This window comes from Pholcus phalangioides, unplaced genomic scaffold, assembly GCF_987345545.1.
Source record: "Pholcus phalangioides strain wild (caught in Gottingen) unplaced genomic scaffold, Ppha-v1.0 ptg000022l_1, whole genome shotgun sequence".
Lineage (NCBI taxonomy): Eukaryota > Metazoa > Arthropoda > Arachnida > Araneae > Pholcidae > Pholcus > Pholcus phalangioides.
In genome coordinates, this window is record NW_028301615.1 from 2981896 (window position 1) to 2995597 (window position 13702).

General features: G+C 35.0%; 1 protein-coding gene across 5 annotated transcripts in view; it reads right to left on the reverse strand.

Moving 5' to 3' along the window:
• mask (multiple ankyrin repeats single KH domain) overlaps positions 1–13702 on the reverse strand; it is a 97129-nt gene that overhangs the window by 58318 nt on the left and 25109 nt on the right. For all 5 annotated transcript variants that reach the window (XM_089250124.1, XM_089250127.1, XM_089250125.1 and 2 more), the window contains 6 exons: positions 9643–9978; positions 5721–5863; positions 4920–5109; positions 4143–4334; positions 3303–3412; positions 2869–3084 (listed from right to left, as the gene is read on the reverse strand). In XM_089250124.1, the coding sequence (XP_089106250.1) occupies positions 2869–3084; positions 3303–3412; positions 4143–4334; positions 4920–5109; positions 5721–5863; positions 9643–9978 (1187 nt within the window). The remainder of the gene's footprint in view (positions 1–2868; positions 3085–3302; positions 3413–4142; positions 4335–4919; positions 5110–5720; positions 5864–9642; positions 9979–13702) is intronic.

The following is a 13702-nucleotide window of genomic DNA, read 5'->3' on the forward strand; positions in this document are numbered from 1 at the left end:
ATACATTTATACCCTTAAAAACTAAATATGTTTTATAAAACAAAAAATATACCCTAAATTCTTTTTCGTTTAACAAAATTAACAAATAATAACATTCGTTTTAACAAAATATGATAATGATAAGTGTTGATGCAGTCTACACTATTTTGAACCATTACTTATTGTATGAATAAAAATTCCTTCGTTTTACTAACCTCTACAAGTATCAGAAAATCAATAACAGATTTCATTTTTTTTAATTAATGTACCAAACAAAAAAAATTTAATATGTAGAAAAAAAAAATTTTCTCATCCTCAAGTAACTGAAGACTTCATCAAGTTTTTCGGTGTTGATGTGCTGCAACACAATGGATTTCCTTTCCGCAGCAACTGTAATATCACACAGTTTGCAAAACAATAGTGTTTCATCTGTACAGAACACTTTCTCACCATATTCAGAGAAACAAATTTCAGTTTCTGTGAAGTCCTTTGCTTCACTTTAGACATGTTTGAAAATTAGTTTCACCATAATACACGAATCATTCACAATCGATACAGAAGTTGTTTACAGTTACTATCAGGATAACTTCAAAAGAATTTGAAAATATTAAGGTCCTATGATTTATCTGGACCTGCTCGAACTTGATCAGATGCAGTGATGGTTATCTCATCCAGCTGAAATTTCTCCTTTCAGTAAGTTTTTCTGCACAAATTCAGAATTAATGTGTTGTCACATATAGGTAAAATATCTAGCCAAGTACTCAGTTTCAGAAAAGCATTGCACAAAATTAAAAAAAAAATTATAAAGCTTGCAAAAAAAAATTCCTAAAAATACTAAAACATTTTTTTCATGGACCATTCTTAGCCAATTTTTTCCCACAAGTTACCATCACGATTCAGATAATTTAATCTATTTACAGCCACACATCAGTATCGTTCAGGGGCTAGTATTCTTATGCTTTAAAACTTCAATGTCGTTGCTGACTGGTTTAGAAACCTGAATTTAAAGATTTCTTACCAATCAGCAACAATGTTTATTTCCAGTAAATAAAAATCCTAGCCGTAAACATTCACTGTGCTAAGATTATCAGTTATCATGCATACTTCTGATGCCTGGTCTTTAGGTTGTTGATCTGGGCCATTTATTAAAGGGTCAAACTCCCGACAAACATCAGAAATATGCATGCTAACTGATAATCTTAGCACAGTTTTGCAGCTAGGACTTAGAGGGTCAGGTTGCTGGAAGGGGAACCGCTTGCAGGTGGTTTCACCAGCAGCGCTCCGGCCTGGCACTCCTGGTCCTCCCCGGCACAACCCATCCCACGTGGGTAAATATATCCCAGAAGGGATAAAGCCTGGGTCGTGTCTGGCCTTACAGATAGCCCAAGTTGGGAGGAGTTTAGTTTTGGAGACTTGTGAATAATGGGAAAGAGCACTCCTCAGAAGCGAAAAACAAAGAAAAAACCAGTTTCAAAGAAGAATTGAAATAGTGGGAAGGGGGGGGGGGGGTTGTGGATTCACTTTTTATAAAAAGTATGAAACATGCAAAATTGCCTTAAAAATTTTAAAATATGCTCCATCACGTAAAAATAGCAAAATATGTAAAAAAATACAAAGACAGAAATCTGAGCCCTAATAATCAGTCAATTTATTAACAATCGATAATCACTATCAATGTCCAAGATTTCATCAGCACCTTTATATTTTGAATTGGTAATTTATACTACTGTGTATACTAAAAAGAATGAAATTTTGATATCTATAACACTTTTAAGTTTAACGGAAACCTAATTCAGCATCACAAAGACAATTTTCAGCAAAGTTGCAGGATACAAATTACACTTCTTACTTTGTTTCGAATTTTCCAACTTATCACATATCCAATTTGCATCCTTGACATTGACCAACTACCAGTTTGTGATGTACTTCAGTACATTCTTACCATAACTGACAAACGCCAATGTTCCGTTAGGAAAATTCCTTTTACAGACTAACTTTGTGGATTGCTGAATGTCAATATTTATGACTTGCAAGTAAAAAGGTAGTTTGGAACCAAATTCAAAACAAGGATGCTTTGGAAATTTTCTGATTTTATAACAAGTGGTACAAAAAGAGAAAATGAGTGATAGTAACATAAACCAGCCAAAAGAAATATATTTCAAAATTTTAATTCATAATACATATCACATTCAACTTTCTGTCAAACACAGTTTAAAATTAAATTGCTTAGAAGGCCAGAGTTAGTGCACCTAAACATTAAATTCCCTCTTTTTACTGGGCAATACACAATACCTTTAAAGAACTAATTTTTATTCTCACACCCTCTGTAATCTTCAATTTATTACTTCCCTGAACTGCATTTGAATAGTCAATATACTACGAAATATTTTCTAACTAGCAACCCTAGATAGACTGGGAGTTTTGTCTTGCTAGTTATTTCCAAATGTAGTTTGTTTTTTTAATATAAATAAAACAATACTAAAAAGAAAAATACCACATTTGCATCAATGATCAGAAACAAATATAAATCAATATAATTAAAACCAACAAGCCCAAATCAAATGAAGTACTTGACAATGATTTTGATTTCTTCCTGTTAATGCATTACTTTCAAAGCGTATCATAATAGACTTCTCGTGCTCAATTTGTTTACAAAAAATATATATTTCTTGATCTACTAAAATTATGATACCTTAAGTAGCAATTTACAGCTTTCACCTGCAGTATAAACTCAGCAAACATAATTATGAAATAATGATTTTAGAAGCATAAGCAGTGCACAGCGCAATCCGTTTTCGGCAACATAGAAAAATATCAATTTTTTAAATTACAAGTAGTTAAATTTTGGCAAATCCTGTAAAGTAAAAATACATTTATATGAAATTTTACCTTCAATTTATGGGTAGGATCAGCACCATGAGCTAAAAGCAACTCCACAATAGGTAAATGACCTCCAGCACAAGCCAAAGAAAGTGGGTTATGATCATTATTTGTTGTTTGTTTGTTGACATTGCTTCCTTTTGATATCAGATACTGCACAGTACATAAATGTCCTGCCCTGGCTGCTTTCATTAGAGGTGTACGACCCCCTTCAGATTCATGTTCCTATAAAAAAAATTCAGACAAAACACAAAGGAAAAAAATTTTGATTTCAGTATCTGTGGCATGTAAATTCATCACGAAAGTAAAGTCTAAAACTGGTATCAAAATAAGTCATTCACAAGCATCAAAAATATCATTTTTTTAGACTATAAACACAAGAAAATAAAAACACAGGCATTTTGGTATTTTCTCAAAAATCTGTGGGTGAATAAGGCTCTTACCAACATTGCATGGGCACTCAATAGAAGCTCTGCAACATCAGTATGACCATTCTCACATGCATAAGTTAAAGCAGTATCTCCAGTTGCAGTTGTAGCATTCACATTACCACCTGCAAAAAAATTTCAAATTTTCAATTAGTTTGTATCAATTCATTCAAATTCATTTGTATTTCATCTATTTGAAATTAATCTGGAAGAACACTAATATGAGTATAGCAATTCCAAAACATAAGTGGGAAAAAACATCTTTTAAGATACAAAATAAGCTGTGTGACTATTTATTCTCTGCAAAAAAAACAGACATAAGAGTATACATTACACCAGTTGTCTTTGCATGTTTAAGACAATCTCACTAATTATATGTTCTTGGCCTGGCCTGAATAGAACATTAAAAAGTGACCTCAGCACATAAAGGCTATATCTGTGATTTTCCTCTCAGTACATTAAATGACAGCCGTCAAAGTAAATATCTCTCATTTGTACTGACTAATCAGGGTTCGCACTCACTTTAACGAGAAATTTCCCCTGCCACTTCCAGATTTTACATTTAAAATTATAGAATTTAAAATTCAAATTACAGTAATATTTTAATTATCCAGGAAGTGCATTAACAAGGATATAAAAATTCATGGACCCGTCCCTTGACAAGGGCAATGGCTAAAGTTCATAGAGCCTGGGGTGTGTTTGGTCTGAAACAAAGGGAATAAAAATTGCTAGGATATTAAATTTAAAGTCGAAACTGAAATTTGAAAGCAAAACAATTATCCTCATCCCTAAGGTTTCTACATTAACAAGGTTTCAAACTCAAGTTTTATTAAAATAATATTGTAACTGACGAACCAGCATTGATTAGGTATCTTGCAAGCTCCAGATGACCTTCCTGAGCAGCTTCCATAAGAGGGGTACTAGCACCTAGTTCGATATCTGCACCTGCTTTAATTAAGAAGTCAGCTACATCTAAAAACCCACCACAACAAGCTAATGTCAGTGCTGTTTCTTGGGTTTCTTCAGTCTGAGCATTTATATCAGCACCTGCCAAGAGTAAAAGTAACTATAGATACATATAGAGATATGTTATTTTCTCGGCTTTCGATACATGAGGGAAGATATTTTTCTGGTTATCATGCTGATATGAACCTTAGGAAGAAAAGTTAGCTGTCTCCTCCTGGAACTGAACCCAGGTCATCTTGAATACCGGGCAAACTTGCTCAGTATTCAAAAGGCATTTGAACTTTTACACATGCAACTATTCTATTTTTAAAATTGAATATTTGACTTCTTTATGCTCAATCAACTAGGTTTTTTCCTGTATTAATCTCAAGTTGATTTCTTGTAACACTTTTAAACTTCACTAAAAAACTAAATATGGATGCTCTTATATTAAATTTCGTAAAAATGCAGAGTTGAAGGTATTAACACAAACAGGCACTAATGTGACCTAACATAAAATCTCAAATAACAAGTAAAGACCGACAATGCCATCCAGTTAATACCGGGAAGAGCTAGAATTTCCCTGCATTTCCTATTTCTTGTTATAAACCTAGTTTGACTGCATACATATAAAAGCAACAAATTCAAATATTTCTCATCAGAAAAGTAAATATATGAGAAAAACACCTTGGCTGAGTAAAAGAGCAACCATTTCTTCATGGCCTTCTCTGGCTGCTTCCATCAAAGGAGTGTAACCTTCATCGTTGACTTCTTCTATATTAGCACCCCTTTCCAACAAAAGAACTGCTAATTCTACATGTCCTCCACATGCAGCCAGAGTCAGTGGTGACTCAAAACTATCAGCTGGCATATTGACCTGATTAAAAAGATAATTTTCATAAAACAGACCGAAACACCAATTTAGATCTAAATACTCATTTACAAATTATAGTAATTGCATATGTATTATGCATCTGAAGGGAGGAAAAAAAGGCAAATTCTAGGAGCATATATATTTAAAAAAAGGCATTTTTAATCCAGAGAATTAGATTGCTTTTTTTCTAAGAATCACAAAAAATATGTTCTATTCTTCCATTAGAAAAAGAAGGAAGTGCAAAGCAGTTTTTTCTTCATTTTTAAAGTTTCTATTTATCTGCTGTTGATGGCAGTACTTGAAACCTGGCAATATAAATTTAAAATTCAGAAGCCCTATAAACATTCCAAAATCTGGAATTGCCAGGCAAAGTCCAGAAATTTGACAAGTTGGACTGCAGTATAAAATATAAACTCACTTGGCGAAATAATTATTAAAACTCAGCAGGAAGAAACTGAAGCTGTAAACTTTGAGTTATGAAAAAAATTGAGTGAAAAAAATAATTTAATTGAATTCTCAATCATAATTTGCACACACACACACCAAGATTTACCACCACTTTAAGAACAAAATTTTAAAACAATATAAATTTAGAGCAATTGAATATATCGTACCTGAGCTCCAGAATCTAACAACAACCTTGCAACTTCAACATGGCCATCCATGGATGCTTCCATCAATGCCGTGTGCATTTCATCTGTTTTATGCTCTTGGTCTGCACCAGCTTCCAGTAAAAACCTTACCATTTCCAGATGACCTTTAAAAAAAATTATAACCTAAAATATGTATGCAAAGTTACTGCATTATAGGGAAAAAATTAATAGCTACAACCAATATACGTGTGACTCTTATTCTGATAAATGTATACCCACAGGAAATATTTAGACCCCAATTTCACATAGCATGTTCCATTTTGTCATTTGTTTGAAATTATGATCATAAAGATATTTAGCACAATCACAATATAACAGGCAACACAAATATCAAAGTCTAAATCAACTAACAAAAATTACATATTGCAGGGTATTGAGAAGTACAATCGATAACAGTTGAAGTTACAATGATTATAATCAATCATTGTAACAACCATTATTAAATGGAAAACAGATGTCATATCAAGTGGTCTCTTTATATGTGCAAAGTTTGAAAAAAAAACAATTCATCATTGAAAGATAATTTCATATTTGGATGGTATAAACACTTATATTGTCTATATTGAAGAAAGTGACTATTTTTTAATGCTAAGATGAATTTTGGCAAGAAAAGTTTGTTGTCTCTGCAGAGAATCGAATTCCGCTCCTCTTGCAACTTAGACAAATGCACTAAAAACTATATACCACACAGAGAGACTATTTTTTTCCTTATCATAACACCCACAGTCGCATGATCTCTCCTTGTCAATTTGTATCTACCAGTAATTCTTATATCATGAGTCCAATTTCGGTAAAATGACTTTTCCTGATGATTTACTTTGAGAATACATTATCAAAAATACATTTATTAAATGCATAAATTATGAATATATTTTTATTTTCTTATCTATATCTTATCTCATAAAAGACAGATTTTACTGTTTCCTGGAATACTGTTTGGTAAATATAGTTGGAACCCTGTTACAATGAAATTCAAGGGATCAGCAATTTAGTTCAGTACACTCACTTAATATAATAAAAGAGATTCTATCATCTTACAGGAAGCAAAAGCAGATACAGGCTCTTTAAAGCAGGGTTGTAAATAAACCCAGGTTTTTCTAAAAAAACCAGTGTTTTTTGGGCAAAATGGAGAAATTGAATTTCCTTTTTCTACAACCACAAAATATCTAATTTAAACATGCATGTAGGCCTACATTCTTTACGTGTACATCTTACATATTATGCCTAAATATATATTTTTAGTGCATGTTAAACTATATATTTGATTAATAAAATTGACCATACAATAAGGGAATAATTGTTCACTTACAGCCCAGGTGGGATATTTGGGCAAAATAAACGAAAAAAATTGAATTTCCTTTTTCCACAACCTCAAAATATGTAACTTATGTACAGGTAAGTACAGTAGGGTGGGTTGAAAAAAATGAAGTTTTTATTTTCAAATTGCTATAGTGTGGAAAATTTGCCATAAAAAAGTATTAATATTTCAATGTTTATCGGTCGCGCAATGTGTTCGAAAAATGGGAATGACCAAATTTTTGCAAGTTTCATTGTGCAGCTCTTTGCCTGCTTGGTCAGAACAAAATGACCCAGAACTTACCATGACGAGGTGGCTACACGTCGAGTTCCACCTACACTCTATCCCATCAACCATCCAAAGTAGGAGAATGTGTAATTCACGTTATATTTAAAAACTATTCACCAAAACAGACACATTCATAATCTGACGATTAGGAGAAATCAGGCGTAACTGAATAGTATAGATCTGATGTAGCCCCATCTCTAGCTTCATGTCTACACACTTTAGTTGAGGCCTCTGTAACAAGTTTTACACATCTCTGGACTGTCCGAGTGTAACAACGAAATTTTTGATGGCTTTAATGTTAGTGTCGGAATTAATTGATGAATATAATATCATTACATACTTCCCGCAGCATTGGGGGAGGATACAACAGGCCAGTATTCCAGTAAATAATCTGAAGGTAATTGGTAGCTTCAAAGTTAATTGTAGATACCATGAAAGTCTGAACTGAACTGAACAGAACAAACTGAGCACAACCAGGCTCTGTCACATTAGAGATGCAAGCCTATGCCCAGAAGGGCACAGTTGTGCCAGAAAAAATTCCAGTCGGTAGTCCAGCCAGTTAATCAAGGGATCAGGAGAAAAGAAAAGAGAAAATTAAAAATGTAACAGAAAATAACAATTAAGCTTAGCATGTGAAGGGTTCAATAGTTTTTAATTCAGAGGCGGATTATCTTGCTTTTAATACCCTTTTTAAGAAAAGGAGCAGAGGAGGTTTCCGAAAGATATGGCCAGGAACTCAACATGAAGTTATTAAAAAATAACAGTAGTTCAAGATAGAGCAGAGAATTGATACTCACCATGAATTCAGGTGTTTAATGTAACTAAGAAAATTTACCACAACTTCACTTAATGTCACCTGATGGCCACAAAAGCAGTTCCTTCTCGGGATAGAGAAGGCGAGACATCGTCCCACATAGTGGAGTGGAAAAACATGCTTAGCGCATCACTAAAATGCTTTTTATTTTTGATGTGGAACAGTGACAGGACCAGGATCTCGAATTGGCAAATCCTCTGGACAATGTCTTGACTTTATTGCTTTGGATATGTCTAATAAATACAGTATTGCTGGTCTTTGCTCAGCATCTTTCTGGCTACTTCTAAAATCAAATAATCTCATGATTTATAATCCACCACAGTGAGCTTTTCAAGAACAGTAAGCTGTTATCCAATGGGCCCAGAAAAAGATTTTGGCCCTGTGGGTGCACCATCTATATGCTGAAAAATATGACAGAAAGGGAGTTCGTTGAAATGGAGTGCACACACGATCCACTGTAGTGGTCTTCCCACGTGCGATCCACATGTGCTCCAGTCCCACTCAGGCAGTCAGGAGATGTGCCTAGATTGTTACCGAATCCTCAACTAAAGTATGTGGAGATGAAGCTAAAGAGATTGCTACACCATATCTACGCTGTTATCAAAATTAGTTATGCATCATTTCTCGCAAAAGTTAAGACTTTGAATGTGAACAATAGAAGAAGCTGTAAACCACTAAATCCTAGTCAATTTTGGTAACTACAATGTAAATTACACTTCCCCCTACTTTGGATGGTTGATTGGATAGGGTGTGGGTAAAACTCAATGTGCAGCCACCTCAATGTGGTAAATTCTAAGTCATTTTGTTCTGACAAAGCATGCAAGAACGGTTTCCGGGTTATTAGGCCATGGTCTAGGAGATTTTCTTCCTGACGTTTCGCCCACATCTGTGGCAGGCATCATCTGAGGTTATTTGGACGTAAGTCTCCGCGGCAAGCAAGAAAAGCTTCGTACATCTACTGTCATCGACTCGTTCTCTATATACATTTCTGAGACTTGATCGGCCGCAGAAGAACCGCATTGGTTGGCTTGTGCGGATGTGTTGTGCGCCGATTGGCTGCAAGTGGTGTCTGGTGACGATTGGCTGTCAAGGTCATTTTTGCCAGAGAGAAAATGACCTCGACAGCCAATCGCAAGACACCACTTGCAGCCAATCGCCAATGCGGTTCTTCTGCGGCCGATCAAGTCTCAGAAATGCATATAGAGAACAAGTCGATGACAGTAGATGTACAAAGCCTTTTTCGCTTGCCGCGGAGACTTACATCCAAATAACCTCAGATGTAGGCGAAACGTCAGGAAGAAAATCTCCTAGACCGAGGCCTAATAACCCGGAAACCGTTTGCAAGTCATAACCATTATACTTTGTGCATTTACCATTTTCCCCAGGTAACACCAGCTATTTCCCACTAGTAGTAATATAATAAATACCTAAAGGGAATACCTTAGGTAAATACCTAAAAACTATAATAAATCTTAACAAAATACCTTTGTAGCATGCTAAAGTCAGAGCACTTTCTTTAAACTCATTAGAATGAGTGTTGATACTAGCTCCTCTGTCTACTAGCAATCTGGCAACACCTACATGACCAGCACTAGCTGCTTCCATCAATGGTGTGTGTCCATTCTCATTATGATCTTCCACATTAGCTCCTGCATCTAATAGCACTCTGACAACATCTTCATGGCCAGCAGCACACGCAAACATCAACGGAGTATTTCCTTCTGGACATACAATGGACGGCAAGTTAGAATGTACATCACTTTGGCCTTTTGACGACTGAGACTCTTGATTTTTATTTTTGGAGCCCTTCAGTCTTTTCTCTGAAAAATAAATAAATGAAACCATGCTATAACGTCAACCAATTAAAAAATTTCTTGAATAAATAGTCGAATATTTATTTGGTGGAATTGAATCACTTCAATTTCGTAATTTTGCAACACCAGATTTAATAAAAAAAAAATGAATATGAATTTCAATTTATCCATACACAAAAATACAAAGCATAAGCATTTAAAAAATTAACTATGCCAAAGAACTTGAGAAACCCTGCAAGAATGATATTCAAATAGATAAAACATTAGTTTAAATTTTTTAATACAATTTTTCCCCCACTGGAAAAACCTTTTTTATATATTTACAGGATATGCTTCATATCTAAATACCTTTGTATAGTGCAGGTTTCAACAATTTTTTCCAGGAAAATTTCAGTGAATCCTGAATTGAAAACACTTATCCAGTTTGATTGACGATCAGACAATATAAAATCAGAAAACTTACCACTTTCTGATACATAAAGGATAGGCAGAGATGCCATTAACACGCTGTGTCAAATACCCAGAATTTCAGAAAAGGATGCATAAAAAGTTTGTTCATGCACCCTCCGGGACTCATTCTTTCCTCGTTCTGAGAGAAAAGGAGAGAGAAAAACCACCAAATATTTTTTTTCTTCTTTTTGCAGTGTATCATGATCACACGACCTTGAAAAAGTGGTTTTACAACTCCATACACAGTACCGTATTGATATACATGCAGATTGTTGATGAATAAGATGAGGGATATCTAGTTGCGTCTTTGAATGAGAGACGTGTAATTGTCAAATTTAGGAGTTTTTATTCCCCTGTGGATTTTCTCCCTTCTGGTTACATACTGTAAATCACGGTACTTTCGCTGCTATCTGCCGGCATTCAAAGACAGTCTACATGGCGTAAATTCGCCTTGTTCCTACAATATTACAAATGTGTATTAATTTTAAATCGTAAAGGATTGGAATGCCCATTCAAATTGTAAAACTTTCCAGAGATCGTGGAAAAAAAAAAACAATCTAAGATCTCCTACTTTAAATACCCAGTATTGTCATCAAGCCGCTATGTGGCAGTCACTATTTCGCATCGCGAAAATCCTGTGTGTGTATGCAAAATTGGCTTTTGGAAAGAGACAAGGATTTCTTTCACAGAAATTGTGGGCCACTAGCACTCGAAAAGAATTTTAAATTAACTGATAGTATAAAAGAAATGATTTTATTTCCAATATTTTAATTCTCTACAAAAACATTTAATTTTTTATCATGGGGGGGGGGGAACTGAAGAGGTCCCTTTAACCACCACCACCCCTCCAAATTTTGCTTTTGGTGAAAATCTGCTGGGTTTGGAACCAGCGATTGCATACACAATGCTAATCGGCTAAAAATATGATTTTCTAAGATTTTCAAATTTTGAGTTGGCTATTCCCTTGAAAAAAAAATTCCTGGTTGCCATGGTGATCACAGACCTACAACACAAATATATATACATGAAACTTCAAAATGCACGCATTGCCAGTTTTGGGGGACAGATGCAGGACTGCAACTAAAAGAAGGAGGGACAGGTAAGTCTAGTGTCCTACGCTCTGGACTAGATAGAAGGGAGCACCAAATTCACCCTTTATATCTGCTTCTACATTACATGGGTGTGCCAAAATGTGTGCTTTCCCCATTTAAGAAAGTATCAAGTTGCAGCGCTAGATAGATGGTACCACCTACTGAACACAAAACACGCTAAAAATGCTGGGCACACACACACATAAGCACACTTAAGTTTCTCCACCACATATCTGACATAGCTCACATATTCAGGTGTGAAAATATGTGGCAGTTAAATGGCAACAGATCAGAGCGGTGGACATCAGGGAGAGAAAATAAAATCATTTTACCAGGAAAACCAACGTATGAATAGGGAATCATGAATGAATGCACGCCAGGGGCTCTGCCACTGGACTTATCCCATTGCCGAGATCTCTTCCAGCCCAGCTTCGTGGCAGACTCTGGGACAAAGTGAGTACACCTAACAGTCTGAGTGTGTAGCTAGTGCTGTGCTTGATATTTCAGTGCTGCCATCTATACTTCAAATTGTGAGTGAAATGTAATGATTGAATATTTGTTCAGTTGTAGGCCTGTTGCTCTCTGTGGCGAGACTTCAACAGGGAGATCGGTTCGCATTCGCGCCTTGAAGTTGGAAACCACAGAAATCCAACTTCAGCCGACCACCACTGTGGTGCTGGTAAAGTCCGCACCCAGAATATAACCGCATAATTTTTTTTTTAGATACATTTTGTTTTAGAAGGACCCAGATTTTTCAAGTAACCTGAGTCCCAGGACAATTAGAGTACAGTGGCATCTCTGGATAGGTTCAACCACTAGTCCATGGATATTCGTCTAAAAGAAACCACACATCGATTCCAGAGAATTATGATTGCGATCATGTGAAATGAAAGAGGGAAATGTCACAATCCTTGAAACTTTCACACACACTTGACATAAAGAGAAAAATATTTTCCCTCCCGTCTGACTAATCACTGGTACACATTTAAGATATTTTTTGTTGGTGGTGCTGGAATCGCTCTCCTCATACTTTTATTTGTCGCATTGCACTTGAGCAGAATATCAGCATTTTTTTAAAGTGCATAACCAGCAGAAGGGGGTCATTTTTTATGTCCATTTGGTAGTTAAATATACAGTCGAGTCCACTTATAGAATACTCTGCATATAACATACAATTTTGTAATCCCTTATTTTTGACTCATTCACTTACATGTATTTTCACTTGTTATTACATACTCCATTTAAAACATTTACTGTAGATATAACACACCAAAAACACTCTCAACCTAGAAAATGATTCGAATACAACATACTACAAAGAAAAACCTGAAAAAATGAAAGCAAAAATGTGACACATTTGTGAAATATTTATTGTATATTCAGGTGATATCTCGATATATTCTTTCACAGAAAGACTGGGGAATTTTTTTAATAACAAAAAATTTGATCGAAACAATTATACATTTGCTACTGATGCAAAATTGAAGCCACAGCCACATTTTCTGAAAAACACGAAAAAAACCTGAGAATGTAAAAGTAGCATCCACTTTCACAAAAATGTGCAACAGGAGGTACAAAACAAGTAGACAGATCATTAGCATTGTAGCATTTTGCTAAAGCTTTTTTTCCTATTTTTGCTAAAGGAATTTTTATTTAGCTTAAACCCTGTACTGATGGATGGTTTTGTAATGAATTAGGGGCAGGCTCCCCCCCCATTTCCTGGATAAAGAATGGATAGCTTTTAAGGACCAGAAATAGAATGTTAGCTTCCCAATGGCTTTGATATTATCCCCATATACATAATTTTTACAGTGGTTAGTTAAAATTGTTCGATTTTCTAAAACATATTACTCAATCACGGATTGTGATTGATCGAGGTCAACAGTTTTCAGAATTTAATGAATCATACAATAGAATATAAATGAGATTAAGTAACATCTATATTATATTTCACTAGCTATAATACCCGGCGCTGCCCGGATTTTCCTTGGGTTTTTGGATCACTTATTTCCCTTTCTTTGAGGGACATGCAAACTGTGTCTAAGTTAACCAACATTGCAACTTCCTGCGCGACTAATGAAATAAGCAAATCTTAAAAGGAACGTAGAAATATATATATATTTTTTTTTTCATTTTTAAGGGGTACTAAGTATTTCGACTCCCCCTGAACTTCAAGTTATCCATCTACC